A 22,785-nucleotide genomic window follows, 5' to 3' on the forward strand; every position below is an offset into this window, starting at 1 on the left:
TCTGAACGGCAAAAAAGTTAATTACAGCAACAGAACACTAAAGACTGATATCTTAAAAGACAAAGGCAGCATGACCCACACAAAACAGTGTGTCATGCTCGCTCAAGTAAAATGGTCAACTTGTGACAAAGACCAGGTTCATATGGACTTTCATTGCTGCTGTGTACGACGAATATCCCTGGACCTGTAATATACAGCAAGGTTGTTTCTAAGGAAGCAGGCTTTATTGTGATAGAATGGACTCACTACCAACTAACAGCTTGAATGTGTGACTACAAGGCCACAGCGGGACAGACAGCCAATCTGAAGGTAACAGAAACAGTATTCACACTGAGAACAATATCATGTGCAATATTATGGTTTTCAACATCCTGCAATATTACATTTCAATACCATGTGTTTTCAATATATTATGTGCAATGTAACTTTGTTTCACTTTTCAATATCATTAACAATATTACTCTATACCATGACCTTTCTATTTTAGTGTACATTAGGCACTGGTGTTAGTGTTACCTATTTTACACTTTATTATTGTTATTAATCTTCTGTTGTTGCGATTTACTTTTTCTATTTTACTTGTATTTCTTACTATATTTAGCTCACTCTCATCTCTATTCTATTTTGTACCGGTATCTGTATTACTACTTTTACACTTAATAATTATTATTCCTCTATTGTTCATATATGTTTATATTTGTCCTCTATTGTTTTTTCTTATTCTTCTGTTGTAATATTTGATCAAACAAACAAGAATTTCCTTTGCGATTAATAAAGTTCGATCTTATCTCTTATCTTATATCTAATTGAATGAAAGTTGACAAAGTACCCTAAAGAAAAAGAAAAATGGGAGCATTTGAAAGCAGAAGTGTGTCCTGGAACATTATACTAAATGTGATTTTGAAAAAGGTCCTTCTATTAAAGTTAATAATTGCAGCCCATGTTATTTTGTGATAAACGTGATGTGTGCTGCAGTTTGATTGACTTCTGTTGTCAGCACATCAGCACTAAGGTAGTATGAAGGAGAATAATCTGAAAACAACCACCAATTTACTGAAGCTGTTTAACAGCTGATGTCACTTTAAGAAACAGCCCTGTCATACATAACTTATCCATAATGAAAGTGGTCGACAATGCCACATGATCAATTGTGTTCCATCTTCACAGCTGCATGTTCTTAGTACATGTCTCTCTGCTCACTCCCGTGATAAATCACTTTCATTCCGGTCTTGCGAAATGATTTGTGAACTGTGTGAGGATACAGAAGTGTTCCCTCCAACCTCACAGTTAACAATGTGATGTGGAAGCTCCACCATCTGGCTCGGGGGCATCCACGAATGACATTTACTCGCAGGGCCGTGTTTGACGGCGGTTCAATTTCCTCTCTCCCATATTGCTGCTTTATTAAGAACATCTGTGGGGGGATTTCTTCCCCTTCCAGTGTACTGATGAAAAATGTTCCCGCAAAAAACTCTGTTGCAACAGCAAATGCGAGCCAGAGTAAAGAAAGATTGAAATCCAGTGAGGAAGTGATAAAGCCGAGATTGAATAGTGATGAGAAGGTCTAACCTGAGGTAGTAGACTGATTTGGTGGTACGCTCCTGGTAGACAAACATGTTCTTCCTGTTGACCACACAGAAGGAGTTGAGCACGGAGCGCAGGGCCTGCATCGCTGCGACAGGGAGACAACACAGATGCACAGATTTAGCTAAATAAATCTATTCTTTTTGAGAGGAGGATCATCAATATATTAAAACAAAACATTGAGGAGAGGTTTGTTAATGGGAGAACAAGAGGTTTGTGGCTGAAAGCTGCTTGGAAATAACTTCTGGCACACTGTAAAAAAAAACGTTGTAAGAAAAACACAATTACACGCTAATTAGCACAGTCCACCTACCAGTTCCCCTGCAGAGGTACGAGTTAAGTGCCTTGCACAAAGGCATGGTGGTTGTCGTTACTGTCCAACTCAAAGGCCTCTTACTTCACTTTTCCTATACACTGTATTTTACAGGTTGTGTAGTTTTCTAATGAATTCCTCAAGAGGATAAGGATCGTGTGAGGGACTATGTCATTGGTATTACTAAAACAGAGACAGTGTTCAATTGGAACGCTTCTAGTTACTAAATGACGATTCATTTCTGAACATGCATAAAATTCCATTTAACAGGTAAACAAGGAGAATAAAGTTTGGAGTAATAAATTAACATTTACTTTAAATGAATCTGTCAGTTGTTTTTTTAATCTACAATTTACAGTTTTTGATTGGCAAAGTCAGCCCGTGGATGTATGACAATAACTGGATATTGTGTCATCCAATTGTGCCCAGTGGCCACATGTGGTATTGCAGCAAAAATAATACCCTTTTGGCCCAAAAAGCACTTTCCCATAGACCACCATTGTAAAAGAGACATCTGTAAAACTGTCGACAACAGGGTCAAATATGACTCTTTCTATTAAGAATTTTTGATCCATGATGGTTTTATATGTAGTAAACTTTTCTCGCGTTGAGAAAAGCGATTTAAAGATCTGTGACATCAACACAATGTCTAAGGGCCGAGTGTGAACCTGTGGGCGGGGCCAGCAGGAGAAATACTGCTGCGCATATTCAGTAGGCTGCATAACCAGGAAGTAAACCCAGACAACTTTTTTTGGTTTACGTGCCAGGTGAGCAGCTCTGATTGGACCGAATGGGCCAGCACTATAAACGTCTCTGAGTAAATGCTGCTAGGTTTTCACCTTGACTTGTTTTTCTCCCTTTATTCCCCCAAATATATTAACTTGATCGTTTATTTCCCATGAATATATAATTACAACTACTACTCAACAGCAGCGCAATAAATAAGTGTTTGTAATTCACCTTGTGTGAATTGAAAAAAAGAAGAGCAGATTCCTCTCAGGCTCCGCTCACTTCAACATTTCATGTTAAACAATTTATTGAGTCATCTTCAGCCGTTCTACAAAGTGAACACAGTAACTGCAATACTAAGAACTCTGGTTTTCTAATACTTTAAAAAAATGTGCTGCGTCATTGCGGGAGTCAACCCATATACGGGAACATGTTCAGATCTGCCACTCACCCCTGGACACCCCCATGTTGGGTCCCATCTTGAGGCGCGGGTGAATGTGGATGATTGTGCTCCACACCACGTCGCAGGCAAAATGTCCAGGGATGAACTGCATGGTGGCTGCCAGGTAGTCTCTGGCCTGGTAGCTCTCCTCCGTGTTGTAGTCTGTGACATCAGGGTAGATATTACAAAATATATACAATAAAGGGTCTGTTCGCCCCAAATGACTTAAAGTATGGGTATGTTGTGACTCACCGTCGGAGGTGTTGAGCCGCTGCCTGTAGAGAGACTCATTCTTCCAGATGTCTTCCTCGCTCTCAGCCACCAGCAGAGAGTTACACACATGGCTGTCGTGTAAATCCTGCAGCAGCATGCGCTACACAAAAAAACACACAATCGTGTATCATTTGTATTTAATCACATGCATATTGTGTTGCTTCTATCCTTATGCTCCTTTAATTACTGTCACAAAATACTTCATTTCAGTCTGTGGTGCAGTGTGCTGCAGCAGCTACCTGGTTGACAGTTCTGCAGATTTCGCCGATCCTCCTGACCACCATCTGATGTAGGTGTAAGTATTCAGGCAGCTCCTCGTCCTTCTTCTCCAACTCCTCAGCACTGGCCTCTTTGCCTGCTGTGAAGCACCTGCAACAGACATGTATGGGATTCAGAGAGCGGCCGGGATAGAGCATGTGACAATCTGTCCACGGAACTGTGCCGAGTTTTAATGAAGCGACACTCTCAGCGAGGAGAAGACACTTTCCTTTGAGAGTGAATGACCTCACCATTACAAAATGCTCAAACAGAAATGGCTGATGAGGTCTCAGCGAGTATCATAGTAGATGAATGCAGGGTGAACATTTTGTTTTTTTCTTCTAGGACTAAAAGAACAAGTGGAAATGTGTCATTCTGAGAATTCAAGACCAGGTAGAAATCTCTGAAATGCTTTAGAAATATGGGCCATAGATTACAGGCTCATTATCAGATGTTCAAGAAATAGAGCAGGAATCAGCTCGAGCATTGCCAAACACTTTTTTTCACCCAATAACAATGATCAATTGTCCTCAAAAAGGTATTGACAACAACCAGTAAAGGGTTAACTAATGTATGCCACAAATGAGCCACGATCTGATTGGACAAAACCCAGCAAGCTTTTCTGAGCAGGAGCTACTGGCTGCAGTGACATAGCGAGCTCTTTCTTGCACTGACACTGCCCTGGAGAGTTTGAGCATCAAACACGTAATGTCCTGCATTCTGGTGAATTATATATTAAAATGAAATCACAAATTTTACAATTTATGGTAGGAATGTTCATCTATGTTAAGGAAAACATACAGTTCAGGTGTCCGTTGACTCAAACTGGAGCGCGCTCTCAGCACTCCTACGATCACAGCGACGCACATTAAAGCAGCACATTTCCTCCGTCACACACTTGTTTCTCACAAAATGTGTCATGATGAGCTCACAAGTGCTGTTTCAACATGCGGCCGAGGTACACGCTGTGTGTCTGAGCGTACATGGGCTACTTCAAAGTTTACAGGCCCTCTCCTCCTAAACAATGTCCATGTGGATAACGCACCTCCTAAGAGGAGCCCTCCATGGGTCGCACCGGGAAGCCACACAGTTTGCACTATTTAATCATAGTCTGAGGATTGTCTGACCTGGAATGGGAGTAGACCTTCACTCTGTCCTGGTGGATCTTAACAATGAGCCAGAAGTCTGGCATCAGAGGCGACTGACACTCCTGTTCATCCAGGGTGGGGCTCTCACACTCAGAGTCACTGCTGCCGCCATCATAACCTTCAAACACACAGAGGCAAAGTGACGAAAAGGCAACGTTATGGTGTCATCGTTTATCTTCATCAGTGAAGTCATGCCGGGTCTGTAAGCCTTGTTAAGAGACACTTATACACAGAAGCACCAGTGTCAAACAGCTTGTTTCATCGATGTCTGTTAAGTCTTTCAAACTGTTAGTAATTGTATTGTAGTATCAAGCATTCAAATCAGTGGTGTTTCCCAAGGTTCACGGTTGGATCTATTAACCAGGAGCTATTTCTGCCTCTTATTCAGAAAATGTAATGATGTGGATTGTCCACAAGATGAAGCTGTTTATCCAGGTGAAATTGACTATATAATGAACGGTGTTCAAGATGAGCTGGTGAGTTCAAGATGCAAAATAGTTTCGAAATTTCTTAATATATTCTTAAAAACAAACTATTTAGATTTAAAGCTGGACCAACTGACATTTAAGCTAGAAGAAATAGACACTACGTTTGTAAAGCTTGACTAACCTTCTGGTTACATGCTCTTACACTGGGGAATGCATTTTAATCTCAAGTGTGGAGAATGTGGAAGGTAGGTAACGTTCATACTGTGGGTCTGTATTTTGTATTTTTTTGTAAATGCAAAACTAACAAACCGGTGAGAAATGACCACCTCATTCTTCAGACCTCTCTCGACACTGATCGTGACGGTCAGACATCCTCTGTCTTGGTTACTTACCCTGCATGTCTGAGTCCAGGCTGCCCTGGCTGGAGACCACACTCTGGACTCGACTCGGCCTGAGTTTGCCACAGCCTGAGGAAAGAGCAGAGAGTCACGAAACACAGCACGGAGATGAGCTCTGTTATCTCACACCGCCTCAGAGGATGGCGGTAGATGGAGAGGACACTGGAGACAAAAGACAACCCTGTCTCCTATTGTTTTTGTGAACGGTAACATGATAGAGCTGGTCGATATCACCTGATAATCAGTTGTCACATTAGCCTCTGTAATGATGAATGGATGATATCTTCAATAATTAAATCAAATTGGGAACAGATTATCAGCCAGCAATCTGATCACGTCAATAAGAAACATAGAGCGACCCTTTCTCATACTGGCCACCAGCATCTCCATCCCATGCAGTCCAATGCTTTGGTAACAATGACTGTAAACAGAGAAACACTAAAAAGCCCCAGACAGAATCAAAAGCATCAATGTCTGACTGATAGCAACAACCACTCTGTAGACGGGCTGCCAGCACCCTGACATACAGATGTTCATCAGCATTAAAGAGACTAACTAGTACTAGAAACTAGTACACGCCAGACAAGCCATGATTCAGTTCACAGTGATAAGAAACAGAAGAGTATAACCCATCACAGAATACTAAGTGGAACCTCATATGACACTGAATCAATTCATCATGTTACAAATATAAAAAAACACTTAGTTTACTTGTAGCATTTTAGCAAGTCATGGCCACACAGTTACCCGACGTTTGTAACGCCTGATACTGACGACATTCATTGGAGAGCTTAAAGCAACTTGGCCATGGTTACACTTGTTAATGTGACTTTTGTGATCGAATGCACCAGATCAGAACTCAGCTGTGTCCACATGTGTGTGTTTACACTTCAATGTGACCTGCCTGATCAGATGGTGAGCAGCTGTTAAAGTGGAGAAACACATTTCCTTTCCCTTAAAATCTTTGCTGTCTTTCCCGTTTCCTCATCCTCCCTGGAGTATAGGTAGACTTGTTTTATCAAAGAATAGTTGCTAACAAAGCTTATTCGGTGGTAAACACATTTAACTTCCTATATATTCTTCACAATAAAAGTCCCTAAGTTATTTTGTAATTTAAAAGCTTTTGTTTTGAAGTATCCAAATCAGGAAAAACTGGCTTTTCATCAGCACTAACTTAACAGGACTCTTGTCCCTTTGCTCTTCTCAGGAGATGGACTGTAGAGAACAGGAACCTTTGTGAGATAAATTGTCCGCATTGTTCCCACATGCTGTCCACATGATCTCACCGAGATCAGAACTCAATGTGAGCAAGGACACCTTAGAATGTGGTCCTGATCGTATGACAAAAGACGCATCAACAAGACAAGTGGCTTTAGTCATGCATTCAGATTTTTGTGCGTAGGTCTGAGGGGTAGAGGTTTGCAGTGTGTCTGCTGGACTCACTGTGAGAGGCCGACTGCATGGACTCAGCCAGGCTGACGCTGGACGGCGTCTTGGGGGGCGAGGTAGGATCTGCACAGCGTTCGGTGTGGAGCTGGGGGGCACAGAGCTGACCTCGGTCCCCCACCATGCTCTGAGAAACCGCGTCATCGGCCTCGGGCTTCAAGGCTTCTGCAGCAGGGTCACCGGGAGTGTCAGCAGAAGCACTGAGGGGATTCTTGTCTTCACTCTGCAGTTGGATAGAACATTCAAGTTTCATCTACTGGAACTCAAACTTCAACAAAAAACATCTTGTTCTCATTATTCTCCATTAAATCTAATTCCTCATTGTTAAATATTCCTTATTATCTGCATTCCTTGCAGAAAATAGATAGTAAGTTATGAAATTAATTATTACCACTACTACCATTTTTATTGTTTTTTTCTTCTGTTTTTGTTATTTATGTAGCTTTATTTATATTTTATTATTATTGCCTATAGTTATTAATAGGCCTAATATTAGGTGAGTTTCCTTAATTGATTATCTGGACAGATAGACATGACGCATACATCCTACTGTTTTGTGCATAAAGCCCGTTCATAATTTCATAGAAGCATATGATGGACAGATCATACGATCCATTATGATTTATGGCAGGCATTTATAGTTAGTTAACAGAAAAGCTGCTGGATCTGACTGAAGTTAATGCCATTGAGTTTGTCAGGCTTCTTTTCTCCACAGCACAGTGGAAGATGAGAAAAACAGTTACTGAGGAAAAAGAAAGCTTAGCTATTGGCTAACTACCACGGAGCATCAGCAGACATCTCGATGAAACTAAAACTCAACACAATGATTATACAAATGCAGGCATCGAGTCTCATTGTTTCACATCAGTGTGGAACGACGTGTCCGACCTCACTGTCCACCTGAGCCTCTGCTTCACTTTCCAGCACCATGTCCTCCACCGGTGCTGCGGCGCCGCAGGGGTGGGTGCGCTGCTGGGGGTCCGCGGTGCTCTCCGTCAGCCTCTTGGCAGCGTGGATCCTGTGGGGGTGCAGTCTGCTCAGGGACGTGTAGTAGAAGCTGCCCTGTTCTCCGTTCAGCACGTAGCCAGAGAAAGACATTCTGCGGAACTCCTGCGGGATCAGACGTTAACCCATCAGAGATCCTGACTGTGTGTCCAAACACTGATCACTCACTGTCCCATTAAAAGATACCTAAGTCCGTTTTGAACATCATACATTTAGCTTGAAGAATTGCGGCTAATGAAGCACCATTTCATATTTTCTAAATAAATGACAAAAATATTATCTTTTGCTAATTTGTATTTCCTGCTGTGCCGAAAAACCTACCAAACCATGACCCCGAAACCACAGAACTTCCACACTGTAGACTTTGTGTAGTGTTACACCCCTACAGAGAGGGAGGCATTGTTTCCTTAAAGGCACTGGGAGGCTTTTATTGTGAAACATCTGCGCAAGAAGTATTGAAAGCTTAAATAAGCTTAAAATGGCAAAGTAGAACCTTCTGGAATTAATTAATGAGTGAAAACACCATATCTTTTAAAAAATAAAATATGATCAAATATACGTATAAAACTGGTTCATTTTTAATAATTCACAGCAGGACATAAATAAATATGAATGTGTTAAAAAGCACTGAAAATTAATATGGAAGTATTGAATATATTTAAAAACTACTTCAGCCTGATAAGCAAACCAAACCAGGAGGAAACACTGTGCTTCAACCTCCCTTGAGTTGCGTGTGCGTGTGTCCTTGCCTCTCTGAATCTCTCCAGAGACTGCTCCGGCCCAAAGACAAACTGAAGCGGGACATCTTCACAGAGACAGTGCGGTCGCCCGATGGAGCGCAAAACATGCTCAGCCACTTTCTGCAGCGTGGCCGAGCTGATGACCCGAGAGTGACGCAGAGCGGAGACGATTTCATCCTCCAGCAGCCAGCGGATCTGCACAGAGAGAGCAAAACACAGACCAGCTAATCACTGCTGTGTGTGTGTGTGCGTGCGTGCGTGCGTGCGTGCGTGCGTGCGAGTGCGTGAGTGAGTATGCAGTAAGAGCAACAATGTGGACCTTATCGTTTTCAGTGAAGAATGAAAACATCCATTCTAGTGTCAAGACTAAAGAACACTTCCTAAAAGATGCATTTATAATCTCCATGTTCTACACAGTATGCAAGAGAAAAACTAGTGTGGATTTTGATGTAGGAATACACGATTATGGCTGAAATGATAATCAAGATTATTTTGAGATAATGATTATTTATCCAGATTTTAGGGACAAAATATTTTATTGCACTGCTGGGAAAGTCAACTGCAAAAAAAACTTTTTAAAATATATGTTTGTCCTCTTATCTATAGTGCTGTTTATTAATCTAGATTGTTTTGGTTTGAGTTGCCTTATTTTGGAGACATCGGCCACAGAATATAATGGGACTATATGGCTCGGCTTGTGTTGTTAAAAGCGGTTACTCAAAAGCGGTTACTCAAGATAATCCACACAACTTGTTGTAATAAGATTGAAAAATTGTAAAGATATGTACATTTGATTCTGGTTACATTTAAATAAACAGAACTGCTTTCACAACAAATCTTTGCATCCAAATAAGACTGTTCCTTATTCACAGAGTATCTCCTACAAGCAAAATAAAATGAGGAAACTGCTCTCTCTCTCTTTTGCGTTGTGCTACGTTCCTGCTGATTAACAAATCTTTGCATCAAAGGTTCTTTTGTTAAAAAGAAACATTTGGATCGCCCCCTGGTGGCTGACTGTTAGTTTAGGAGGCGCTTGATTTGACGTGCAGCAGAGTTTGGTACAAGCGGAGCACTCAATTTAAACATTAATATCGCAATCGATCATGTTTCTTTATTATATTCGATAAACTGTGTAGATTTACTTTGATATCCTTAACAGTGCGACTGAACATGTAAAGTTTGTGCTACGGCCAGTAAACAAACAAAAGGGTTCATCCACTTGTGCACACGCATGTGGTCAGCAAACTCCATGCGTTACATTATATTATGGTAAGTGTAGTGCTGGAGAGCTTCAGAAATGTTAAAGGGTGTGCCCTGTGGGGAGCATGCATGAGCATGCAAATGTCATGGTAACCTGACAGTTTTATTATCTCTGAAGTAAAGGTGGATATCTGGAACCCTAAAGCTTGCTTTGTAATTTGATTAGAAGATGAAAAATCTTACACATTAGACTACTCCATTTTCTAAACTGCTTATCCAGTTCAAAAAATGTTCCAAAGGCTATATACATATAATTCATCCTGGGGGGAAAAATAAACTGAATATGATGTATTTTTAACTGATAGCATATTTGTGAACTGCATATTTGGGTAAAGCTAATAAGTGAAGCCTCTCTCTTCTAGGCGTTGTGTGTATTACATGGTCATCTGGGACAGGTCTGCTTTGTGTCCCCAGAGTCAAAGCTAAACATGGAGGAGCATTCCGTTTTTATGCACCATGTATCTGCTACAAACTGACAGAAAACTGCCTTGTATTAAATCATTTCTTACACTGCACTGCAACGTTTATTCTTCTATTTTATTGTATTCTATTTTACCTTGTTTTTATATTGTATATTCCTTTCATAATGTGATTCATTTGCACTTTGCCTTAAGATGGTTCAGGTAAAGCACTTTGAATTGATTGTTGCTTAACTGTGCTATGTAAATACACTTTATCATTTGTTGTATTTTATTGCTGTGTTGGCTCACATTTAGAAGAATAAGACTCACCTCGTCCATTGTGGCCATAATTGCTAACTTGTGAGGAAGTGGGAGTTTGGATAAGGGATCACTGGAGACCCTGATAGAAGACAAGACACGTATCAGAAAAAAAAACAGAGAATAGGAGAAAGTCCAGCTCAGTGTCGTCCTGGCCAACAAGCACATATGTTGAACAAACTCACCCGTCAGCACCGGCTCCCCTCAGACTGTCCAACACCGCCATCAGCTCCTCATCGGAGCGATAGGAGGAGGGCTGTCCTGGTGAACGATTCAGGGACACACTGCTCTCTGAGGTGTACCTGCACACAGAGGGGGGGTTTCTGTCACAGTTATTGTCAGGATAGCATTTACAGTGGTGAGCCACACAATGGTCCAATGAGTGAACAACTTCATGACTACTTTAAAACAACTCTTATAGATATGTCCTCCACCTTTCATGAAGTTACTACAAAATTAATAAAAAAAATCAGTTATCAAATAGTTTCCAATTTATTTTCTGTGGATACAGTATTCCATTTGACATGTTAGCTCTGCTTCACACTATTCCAATGACGTTTTCTGGTCTTCCACTGTCGCCGTCTTCACAGTGTCCCTGGCTGTGACAACTACGAGAGTTCAGTGGCACTTCTACCAATGACTGTTTAGTTATAGTTAAGATGGGACCGTTAAACATGGATGTAGCAAGACAGTTTCCAAAATATATATTTTTAAAAACATTCAACATGTGCGTTGGGCCTCAGTGATCTAGACATTGCATTTTGGTGCATATAAAGACATTTTGTTTGTTTACAAGAAAACTCCAGAGGATCTTTAATATTGCAATGGGATCTGCAGAATTTGTGCCTAATATGCAGAAATTCACGCCAGGCGGTCCTGAGATAACGCGTTCACGAGAATGTGACAGACAGTCGGACAGACCGCCTAAACACGTAATAACTGAAATTCTCTTTTCTTGCAAATCTGCTCATGTGAGGTGGCTTGTTGCTCACACTTTGACTCACCGGTTATGATGGAAATCAGCCATGACTTCGATCTCCAGAGGTAGAGTCAGGACAAAAAGATCTAGCGTGACTAAGAGCTCATTCAGATCCACAGACTGCAGGGCCTCGGCATTCTCCAAGCAGGAAATGATCTCACCTGCGATCACACAACTGAGATAAGCACCGCAACAAAACAGTCTCAACTCTTCAACTAAATATTTTACAGAGGGATGATGGGAGGACAAAAACAGCTGCTTTGATGAATGAATGATGGTGGTAACTTTTTAATGAAAATGCCAACTTCTGAATACTTTTGTGTCTATTCTGGGACGAGACCACCGAGTCTGTACTCACCGAGGCAGGTAGGCAGTGTCTGTATGGGCATGGAGCCGTGGCAGCTCTTCATGTTGACGGAGCAGGTGACGTGAACAAACAGCGGCGGCATGTCCAGCTGCGGCCCCTCAACCTCCAGCAGAGAGTCTCCCTCCAGGATGCTGAAGGAGTCCTGGTCCTGGTTGACCGTGTTGGAGTCCGACAGGGAGTGGTCGTCGCCCTCACCGTGCCGACCGGCGCCCACATGCTCCTCGTACTCCACCACCAAATCAGTGTCGCTCTCCGTCATGATGCAGCAGCCGGAGAAGTTTTCTACATGCAAAAAAACCCATTACTGCTCATTATCATATCACTAGATGAGGAGTAACAATGAAATGACCATAAAGCTAGTTATTACACCATATAAGGAAATATTTCATGTTTGTAATGGCATACAGGCTGTGCATGAACAAATGTATATTCCTTTTGTTTCCCAAAAGGTCACAGACACAGCTATGTACTGTTAAGACATTGTAGAAAAATATGAAAGCATGAAAGTATAACCATTACAACCTATAACTTGTGTGCTATTTATAGCCATTACAACATATAACTTGTTTACACTTTTTATAACTTTTTATGTAAGAAAGTCACTCAAGCCTTATATAATTCATCCTGTTCAAACAGGATTAAACCGGTTAAACATCCTGTTGTTGATCCAGAAACTGGATGACTCATGAACCTGAGGGAGGTACAAGCCTCAGACCAGCATAAAAAGCAGCTGCAAAACAGCAACGGAGGCTTCACCCGTAGGGGTGACTGGAAGACCCTCAGAAGGAGAGCTGCTTTTTCCCAGTTTAGAGACTGGACTAGCGTTCTTTTATAGAAGGGCCTGTGAGACATTTCTGCTATCAGAAGACAGCTTACAGTGACTGATATATTTTGCACCACATAGACTTTCCTTGAGTTGAAATTGTTTTATGTAACTGTTTTGAGAAAACTTTAATAAAAACACAGCCTTACCATTTGAGAGTGTCTGGGACTCAAACTGAAGACTCTGTTTTTTTAGATTAAGTTACCCCTCTTCCCCTGTCCCTAAAACGTGTGATAAAGAGGTGATGACCGACTCTACCAAAGGAGCTTAAGGTGAAGACTTGGCAGTGTTAGTCAAAAATGGTGAGAAACTCAAAATAGGCAGTCGTAAGGTACAGACGTTCTACGTAACTGCTCATACTGGGTTACATCCTACTGAGAGCGCCTAGGGCATAGCTGTACAAGACTCTCACAAAGACAATAATTCCAAAATCCTAACGATTCAGCTACGGGGTGAGATAAAAGGCCGAAGGTATTTTCCTGACACCTCTGTGGGACACTAAACCCACGAAGGATTGGTCGGATTACCGACGGAGTTATCACAGTGTTAGGTGCGAGCCTGCCCCGCTCGGCAGGATCCGCTCACGCTACAGTACATAGATCATCCTGCATGATTTGGGAGGTGTAGCGCTGCTGTGTATTAATGATTACAGATATATAGCATGTGAAAATGTTAACATGTCCTACAGATCTCGGAGATTCCAAGACCTCAAGCTGAAGTAACAGCTGTAGCGGACTTCTGAAACATAGAGTTAGCACAACATCTGATGTATTGAGCTGATAGAATAAGCTGTTAAAGAAGACCCAGATTCTCCAGGACCCCAAACACAACATCAGCTTTAACCCATCATTAGCCAGATAACTTCATCCTTACCTAACTTACCTTTAACTTAATTCAATGAAGATTTTCATTGAACTAAATGTCTGTCAAGTCGCTATGTATCGCCAAATGAGGTAATTTGGTGACTACTGGGTGTCTGTGGCAACGTTTCTACACAATAGGTGACAGTTTTCCATCAGCCAGCAGTGGTTGGTCTGCCCGAGGCGGTAGGCGGAGCTAACGCAACAGGACTCACTTGTGTGTGTGAAGCAGCATGCTGTTTATTCTGGTCTCTGCTAGCGTTACGGGTAAACGGTTACTACGACTGGACAAACAAAAGACAAGAGCGATGATGAAACTAATCAAATCCAATGCCAACTGCCGACTGACTGACTTATCCAGACTTAACTTAACCTAACTTCGCTTTACTTGCTAACCTACCTTAATTGATAAAGTGAATCAGAATCTGTCCCATGATGGTCCTTCACAGCAGCCAATGCAACTGATGTAAGTTTTCTCTTACACGTGTGTCTGTTTTGAGGTTTGTTGTGGCTTTGCTGAATAACTCTACATGCGCATTAACATTTCAACTGTCTTAGCCTTATAATAAAACAATAATTGAAGGGTGCCCCCGGCTGCATTAAAAATACTTAATTAAAGGTAAACATTTGTGAGCACTCCTCACCGTCCTCAGTAGCCGGCTCAGCCTCTGACACCAGCTCCTCACTGGGCCTCCTCCCCGTGTCCCCGTCCTCTGAGTCCTCCTGAGGAGACAAGCCACAGCGCAAAGGTTCATCCGGTCTAATCGTGTTCTCTTTCACAGCCAGGACATCAATTATTTCAGTGCATCTCTTTGATTAGATTTATAAATACACATTCCAGCCCATGTTAATACACAATCATTTCCTTTTCCTCTATATGATCTCTGATGTTCATTTTCATCTTTAGTGATGATGAGATATGAAAACAAAGCAACGCCAGTCCAATCAAAACACAAGGATGACAGTTAAGAGTGTCAAAACCCAACTGGGTGGACTCACCTCTCTCTTGCATGAAGGCGGGCAGTAGAAGAAGTAGTGTGGGTTGGAGGGCACAGTTTTGAAATACTGGGACACAATCCCCATGAATTTACTCTGTGGAACAATTAGTATTGAATTCAGTTTCACCCCTTTAGCTTATTAAATTAGGTAGGGTGTAATCACTGACTACAGGTCTAGTTTCAAAACATGAAATGAAGAGCTCAGATGGTACCTGTATGATGCCGTGCAGATTTGGATACACTTCACACTTGGGCTGTGTTTGAAGCAGCAGCAGAGGGAACTCTGGGATCTTGGCCGTCTTGGACTCATCCAAGATCAGTGGAGATGTGGGAGCCGAGGACTTCCCTCTGGATTCAGGTTCACTGGCATCCTCCATGTCAATGCTGTAGCCAAAAGCATTCACATTAAACATGAACAACTGTGTTAGCTCATAGGAAACTGGCTGAAATGTAAAAAAATGACACCTCAGTGAATTGAAAGCATTGATTGTGATTTTAATTGTCGGACCGATGCTGCCATTATTTTAATGTCACCATTTCAAACAGTTGCCTAAGGAGCACGAGTGGAAACATTTGGTTATGAAACAAAGGATGCTTCCATTCTGACTTCATGGGGGGGATGAGTCTGATTTTACATAGATGTGATTGGTTTCTCTGTAGTCTATTATGGTTGAAATATCAGCCTATAAATAATACTGTTAATAAGAAATTGAAAATAACTCATGTGCTTTCAATAAATCTTGAGTGAGTGTGAATAAATCACCATGTAGACTAAGTTGCACTATCCAAACTAGAGGGACCATCAGAGCAGCATCTTGGCCACAGCCTCAGAAAGAAAGGCTAGAACAAGAGGCTGCTGTGTCAAAAACAATTATTCAGAGCAGTCGCATCAGAACGCCAGATATATTTAGAAGTTATGAATGATTCTCCTTCAAAATCAGCAGAGGGAGTTGGCTAGAAACAGCTGTTTGTACCTCTTACCCCCCCCCCCCCCCTCTCTGTCAATCTCCATATCTCTCATTCTCTCTCCAGCTCCCTCCCCCTCTCTCTCCCTCCCCCTCTCTCTCCTGGTTGTTTTTCTTTTGTCTGTGGATTGCTACAATGAAGGGAAATTGAATTAGGGCCAAAAGTTCTAAAAAAAAAGTTTGTGTAAAGAAAGTGGGTTAAGAGATCGTGTCCGTTTCAGTTCTACGGACAGCGCCACATACACACAACAAAAACAAAACAAAAAACCCTTAAAACTGGTTCGACAATTAATTGACAATAGGCAACACTTGACCGATCAGATTGGAGTATTCTTAGTCTCGGACAGCCCTAGTTTACAGTGTATGTCGGCCTGCTGCAGTAGAGCTGTTAACTGAAGCTCTGTAGAGTGTAGAGGTGGTGATAATTCTCTCTGGGTTCATCATCACATGTGACACACATTACACATTGTCATTTGATTCATTGTTCAACCTTCATTTATTGGTTACTGCAGCTTTAAAGCTTAAGGCTGAACAGGTAGAGAATATTTACATCGCGGTAGATTTGCATCAAACCAACATCTACACGAGCAGGTGATGAGATTCACTTCACGTAACCTTAAATGATGTGACAGTGAATGAAGATCAATCAATCAAGCACTAGTTTATTGTGTGCTCTCCTTGTATCTTGATGAGCATTTGCAGATCTGAATATACACATTCACATGACCACTCTAACTTAAGATAGAAGGAAAGAAAAGTATGAAATTGAAAGAAACATGTAATACACGATGTTCAGTACAAATTACCTGGACGAGGAGGCCATGGCGGCCCTGTCATCTGGTCGCTCCTCCTCCACCTCTCCAATGATGAAGGTGGCAGGGCTCCTCGAAGGTTTTGGATTGCCTCCCCATCCTGGCGTCCCGGGGTGCTCCCTGAAGACCCGGATGTGTCCACAGAGGGTCTGGAGGAAGGAGGTGACGTCGATCTCCTGCAGGGATTCCTCGCAGTAGTCCATGGCCATCAGGACATCCTGCGAGCTGATGCTGTAGGACTGCTGCAGGCTGCGGTACACACCTGAGACACAAAGCCAGGAGAGCAATGAATGACCCGATGACCAACCGTGATGTGTAAAAGTGAAATATTGATATAATGGTAACACTTTTTGAAGGTCTGAATATATTCCTGCAGGCAGAGGACCAACTACCAGGATCCTATTGACCAAGCATCTGTCTGAGATAAACTGTTGTATAGGCCCAAGCTACTGTAAACTATTCAGTTTAGTGAAATGCTCTGGGTGAATTGGAGTTCCCTCTGATAAACAGTTACACATTGTACATGTCTAGGGCTTTTATTGTGAAAGGTAAGAATGGAAGAAGAGGATCTGGTCTGCGCTGCCTTTGTCAAAGTTGAAAGGAGTAATAAAGTGTGGTGTCTCGGTTCACACTATGGAGCCTGTGTTGTTGTACACTATAATGGACATTTTAAATATGTCTGTTCAGCACAACATGATTGGTTGATGCCTAATCATGACAAAAACAACAGCTCTAAACAATAGATTGACGTGCAAATTAAATGCTGCCGATGTGTAAAGGTCTTTAATCTTTACACACCTCTTATTTAACCTTTCAAACAATGGCTCAATACTTTGTTTTTAATCATTGTATCTTTTTGTATGAACTATGTAGTGTAAATAAAGTATTATTGTTCAGCCTCGGAACTGATGCATATATTTATGGTCGCATAGATATATAAACGTGACAACATGCTTCTAAATGGGCAGAACACGCAACCATGGACAGTCTGTCTGATTATTGATAAGATACAATGCATCAATGATTTGATCATGAAGCTCCATTTGGGATTGAAAAAGTTGATTGCTTATGATCAGATATTTTTCTATATATATAAAAAATTAATTTATAACTGTAATTTGTCCATTTACCTCCTTGTACTTGCGATTTCCTTTCCCTTTAATGCTATGAATTAGTGTACAAATAGCTCCCTCCTCAGAGAGCTTTTTACAGGGCTTTATAAAGGGTAAATACCAGACAGGGCTGTGTAGATTTTGCACATTTTAGTTGATAATGTGTCACTAATAGTTCCATAACCTCCTCACCTCTGACGTAGCTCTGGTGGTAATGCTCTTGCAGCAGGCTGCAGTAGTTGGCGAGCTCCTTGTGTTTGTGAGGCTGAGCCAGGAGGTCGGTCCAAGGGGACGGACTGCTGCGGTCCTGGGACAGTGACCTGCCAGAGGACACACGGAGACGGGAGGCACACATCCTCAGTTAGAAAGACTGATAGATTTCCAATAGATTTATGTTAATTCATATAACTGTGTGTAAAAAGACAATGAGAGACAGTTTTGTGTGCTGTTGCATAAGCGTTTCAGATAGCTTTAGCCCAGATCTCCAACTAAAGGAAGCAAAGTCCGAGGAGCCAATAAGCCGGTAAGGGACAGCTGAACCTCCACAGCATGCGTTTGAAAAACAAAAGATCAGGACAAAGGGGAGGAAAAAACATGAAACAGTTGTAAAAAGACCTCGATCACCAAAGTGTTTTCATCCATGGAACAGCAAGGTGTGAAGACAAACTGCTGCAACATACACACATACCTGCAAAGCTGCAGTTATACCAACTGTAGTACAATACACAGTGATAGAAGTAAACTAATACTTCTACACACACTCTACTTTTCATCATTTAAATGTATTGGATTTGCTTTGTAAAATAAAAAAGACAAAAAATGTAAATAAACTGAATATAAAAGAATATTCTAATTTTTTTTGTTATGTTAAAAGATTAATTGATATAAATTAGAATTACAACAGCTTGAAAATCATTTTGACTTGGCTTTCAGTCGTCAACAAGGCTGTGAGAGAGACGGCGAGTTAGCCTTCTTTGACTGTGGGGGTGTCGTATTTACAACGGTGGTGTACCACTCTGAAGCTGTCGGGGCAGTAAATCGCAAAAATACCAATTCTTGCTTAAAATTCTACTTTTTACTGTGCTATTTACTATGTGCATGTGGTGTCAGCCTATCATATTCCATCTCCCAAATTACACAAGAAGCCTCTTTTAGAATTGGCCTTTTCACCTACCACCTAACTGTAACGTTTAAGGTTCTCTTTAATTTAAATGAAAACAAAAAGTTGAATTTATAAGCCTTCTTGATCATTTTATTCATCTGCTCAAATGAAACAATGTCAAAGTCTGTAGTTCTTCCTGTGGCAAATTCACCAGACTGCATACACGTGGGCCATCACCACCATGTGCCAATGAAAAAACAGACATAAACTGACACAAGGCTTCATATTTGACTTCCTGATGATAATTATTTTCTTCTTCATGAAAGTCTGTGTGTAAACTCAGGACAATGACAGACAGAAGACAACTGACTTTTTGACCAGTGCAATAAGTCAGCAGTTCACACGCACCGCACAAGGGTGATTGGGTTATTTTGGAAATAATGTGCATACGTGCTCTTCCCTGCACTTAGTGGATTTGGGCCTGTGTAACTAACACTAACTAACACTAGAGCTGGGCGATAATTCAATATGATAATGGTCGTCTTTCAATGGTCGTCTTTCAGTGCAGCATTGCACTTGCTGTGTATGTGTGTGTGTGTGTGTGTGTGTGTGTGTGTGTGTGTGTGTGTGTGTGTGTGTGTGTGTGCAGCGACACAAGCCTGAGGAGGAAGCACAGACAGGCCTGGGGAGAGAGCCTACAGCGTTAAGAGAAGCAACACTTCTGAGCAGCGCCTCAACGCACAGAGAGGGAAGGAGAGCGGAGCCAGGGTCAAGCTACCTGAACTTCATCTGCTGACACATCTCCCAGGACTCAGCATCTTGAGCTCTATTCTCACAGAGACACACATGTTAACAACGGGACTGCGGTGCACGTTCTGGCAACATTCATGGGTCATGGGTAGCTTTGCTGGTCATTTCTATCGGTTATGATAATATTGTACTCACCAAAGTGATTGCTAAATGTTGGAGACAAACCAATAGTTTATCTAAACCAGTTTACATGCACGAGGTAGCTAGTTTTGTTTTCTACATGGAACATGAGAAACCTCCCTGTACATCATAACAGTATTGAGGTTTCTGATGGTCGGCCTGCAGATGCGTCTCATCTCAGCCACTTTTTTCTGTACTACAGACTCAGTTACCTCAGTGAGAATGACTAAATGTTGTGGTTTAACAGTGACAGTATAATGTCAATATAACTTGAGTTAAGGACACACCCGCACTCCTGGCAGAGAACGATCAGGAACCTGGATACGGTCTTTACATGCCGCAGTATCTACCCGAGTACTCCAGCTAGCGTATCCGGGTTTCTGCAACCAGAATATGGTGTTTACATGCAAACATGACCCCCATAACCCAAAAGCCTGATCGTAGACAGGATACTCCTGCACATGCAGGCACTTCTCCAGGAACCTCTCCTGGTGGAGTCATCACTACAAAAGATGTTTGCGTGTATTAGAAAACATCTGTTTCATTGATTGATTGAAGTCAGGAGCTCAAGACATCAAACCTGAAGAAGTCACGTCAACTTAGACTCTCAAAGTGCATTTGTGTGCTTGTTGCCATTAATGTTTAGCGGAGGCTTACACTTTGCAGAAACACAACAATACATTGAGCAGTTCACTGTCAGATTCTGAGCCATTATGTTTCTGTATGTACGTTCACATATTGTCTCCTCCACATGTGCTGGCTGAATGCTTTCAGTGATGTCAGTGTGGCCCCAGATCTTGAGAAGAACCTTGGTGAGTACAATGTCATCATTACTAAAAGTCATCATTTTAGTACAATGTCATCATAATTAAAAGAGTGGTGCCAAAACTACCTGAATGATTAAAAGGACAACACGGTAAGTTTGCAACAATGATAAATTCTCACTGCAATGATCAATTCTGTTCATTATCTTACTTCTGAGGAATTAATAAGTGACAAGTTCATATCCAAACAGTGGAACTGATCATAGAGTCTGGTTCTGCTGCAGAACAGGTATGTGATGTCTGCACAGTAAATAACCTCACATATGATCAGACTGATCACCGCTGTACTTCCTTAAAAACCTTTTCATATGGGCGACAATTAGATTTCTTTCTGCCTCGGTCTTTCATTCCTGCAGGCGAGCACGGTACCTGAAGAACACGTCCCTGGGCTGGCGGCTGGAGTTGGGGTGAACCAGCTGCTCCTTCAGGTGCTCCAGGGAGCAGTTGTAGACGTAGACCGGACACCTTAATTGGCTGCCTTCACTGGTGCTCTGCTGGGACACCTGCCTGCTGAAGCTGATGTGGAAATCTGCCTTCTGTGGTTCAGAGAACTGGACTCCCTCTTTTTCTCCCAGATCTGGAAAGTTAGCAACAGGGATATCGTTCACCTACTGTGTGTAAAATCTTCATCTCAATGTGCTAACAATGCTAACCGACCTGAGCCTGGGGTCCCAGTCTCAGTCTCTGACACTCTGCTGTCCCAGCTGTCCTGGTCCGGGATAAGGGAGTCGGTGGGCCCGGCCTGGCCCTCGGACCTCGGTGAGAGTGCGGGGGACCTGGTGCTGGAGCTCCTCCTCAGCTTGTCGGACAAACCGAGGCCGGACTCGGACCTCTCCAGCCCGCCGGTGGAGCCGGACAGGGAGTCAGCCTGGGATTTATTGCTGAGGGTCAGAGTGTCGTCATCCTGCGTGCTGACGTTGCTCCGAGGCTCCGCCTCCAACCCCGACGCCATCAGCATCAGGACGTCTGCAAAACCAACACAGAATATCCACATTTAACCGCCGCACTGCTCAGAATATGTTCAAAACCTAAGAGGACAACTGAAGGTGTACCTGTGAAGGAAGCAGGGAGGAAGGTGAGGATGATCTGCTGGGAGCTGATGTACTTGGCATAGCACCTCCACTGTGGAGTGGAGCAGTTCCTCTCCCCCAGTGAGGGCTCCTCATCCACAAGGTCTGCATTACTGAAACTCTGAGGAAACACATGTTTACAACATTACAGCACCTGTGAGGACATATTAAAAGTTTGGAATGTTATATTCCATTTCGGCCAATAGATCCCTTGAAATGCTACAGATTGGCCCTTGAATAGGGTAAAGTTACTTTAAAAATGTATTTCGATACAATTACTCGTTACTTTTAAAAAAAAAAATGTAGTCAGCAACCCAACTTGGCAACTTGTTGTTACTTTCGGAAAATCTCAATACCAAATGACCAGCATGAAAACAAATTATCGGCATGAAAACAAATATAAAATGCATACAAAATACTACTCATAATAACGCTGAATCAGTGGGAGCCCTGAGCTAGTTTCTCTGCAACGAGACGGTCCCATTTGGGGGTAATGTGAGACAATGCACCCATAGTCTGTTCCTTAATGTCCAGTCTACTTTGTTTTCTTTTGATTACTGTCACTACAGAACATCCTGCTTCACAAAGAGGATGTGTGAAATGGAAGCAGGGTTTTCAGTGCTTTTGTGGCGATCTCAGGATATTCAGCCTGGATTTTAATCCAATACACCAGCAGAGTTGTTGTCTCAAACATACTTTTAAGGCCACCGTCATTTACAATCTCCAGCAGCTGATCTTCCTCTGTCGCCACATATTATGCAGAGCGGGCTTGGCGCGTAAGACATACTCCTGATATTTAATTAGACTCCTGATATTGTCTGTTAAATGAAGCTTTCTTTTTCTTGAAAGTTGTAGGCTCTTCTTCGGTCTCCTTAGTGGGCCTTTTCGCCCTTTGAGAAGCTCTCCAAACATTTTTTACTCATTTTCGCGAGCTTGTGGGCTTAATTTTTGAGTTAACGTATCACGTGACCGAGACAAGCATCTTGACATGTCAAGAGGCACAGGTGGATGAAATTGGGAGAGAATCCGGTCATTTTTCAAAATTAAACATCTTTCAGACTCCGATAATCAATAAAATGGAAATAATATAAGTTATTTATTCTTTCAGTGAGGCCTGGTACCAAATGAACCACGGACAGGTACCGGTCCGTTGCCCGGTGGTTGGGGACCGCTGTTTTAGACCACTGTTACACCACAATC

At 42.1% G+C, this 22,785-nt stretch overlaps 1 protein-coding gene across 1 annotated transcript in view; it reads right to left on the minus strand.

The window, feature by feature from the left end:
- Nucleotides 1-22,785, minus strand: part of szt2 (SZT2 subunit of KICSTOR complex) — a 108,508-nt gene that overhangs the window by 64,946 nt on the left and 20,777 nt on the right. Inside the window, exons 24-45 of the mRNA XM_079158648.1 lie at nucleotides 21,568-21,706; nucleotides 21,173-21,481; nucleotides 20,885-21,092; nucleotides 19,540-19,587; nucleotides 17,852-17,979; nucleotides 16,542-16,809; nucleotides 14,983-15,154; nucleotides 14,772-14,864; nucleotides 14,417-14,495; nucleotides 12,081-12,371; nucleotides 11,748-11,883; nucleotides 10,929-11,045; nucleotides 10,756-10,825; nucleotides 8,774-8,959; nucleotides 7,908-8,129; nucleotides 7,017-7,242; nucleotides 5,568-5,642; nucleotides 4,727-4,865; nucleotides 3,581-3,710; nucleotides 3,321-3,441; nucleotides 3,078-3,230; nucleotides 1,570-1,672 (exon numbers count right to left, since the gene is read on the minus strand). Of these exons, the coding sequence (XP_079014774.1) occupies nucleotides 1,570-1,672; nucleotides 3,078-3,230; nucleotides 3,321-3,441; nucleotides 3,581-3,710; nucleotides 4,727-4,865; nucleotides 5,568-5,642; nucleotides 7,017-7,242; nucleotides 7,908-8,129; nucleotides 8,774-8,959; nucleotides 10,756-10,825; nucleotides 10,929-11,045; nucleotides 11,748-11,883; nucleotides 12,081-12,371; nucleotides 14,417-14,495; nucleotides 14,772-14,864; nucleotides 14,983-15,154; nucleotides 16,542-16,809; nucleotides 17,852-17,979; nucleotides 19,540-19,587; nucleotides 20,885-21,092; nucleotides 21,173-21,481; nucleotides 21,568-21,706 (3,413 nt within the window). The remainder of the gene's footprint in view (nucleotides 1-1,569; nucleotides 1,673-3,077; nucleotides 3,231-3,320; nucleotides 3,442-3,580; nucleotides 3,711-4,726; nucleotides 4,866-5,567; nucleotides 5,643-7,016; nucleotides 7,243-7,907; nucleotides 8,130-8,773; nucleotides 8,960-10,755; nucleotides 10,826-10,928; nucleotides 11,046-11,747; nucleotides 11,884-12,080; nucleotides 12,372-14,416; nucleotides 14,496-14,771; nucleotides 14,865-14,982; nucleotides 15,155-16,541; nucleotides 16,810-17,851; nucleotides 17,980-19,539; nucleotides 19,588-20,884; nucleotides 21,093-21,172; nucleotides 21,482-21,567; nucleotides 21,707-22,785) is intronic.

This window comes from Pholis gunnellus (assembly GCF_910591455.1).
Source record: "Pholis gunnellus genome assembly, chromosome: 4".
In the NCBI taxonomy this organism is placed as follows: Eukaryota; Metazoa; Chordata; class Actinopteri; order Perciformes; family Pholidae; genus Pholis; species Pholis gunnellus.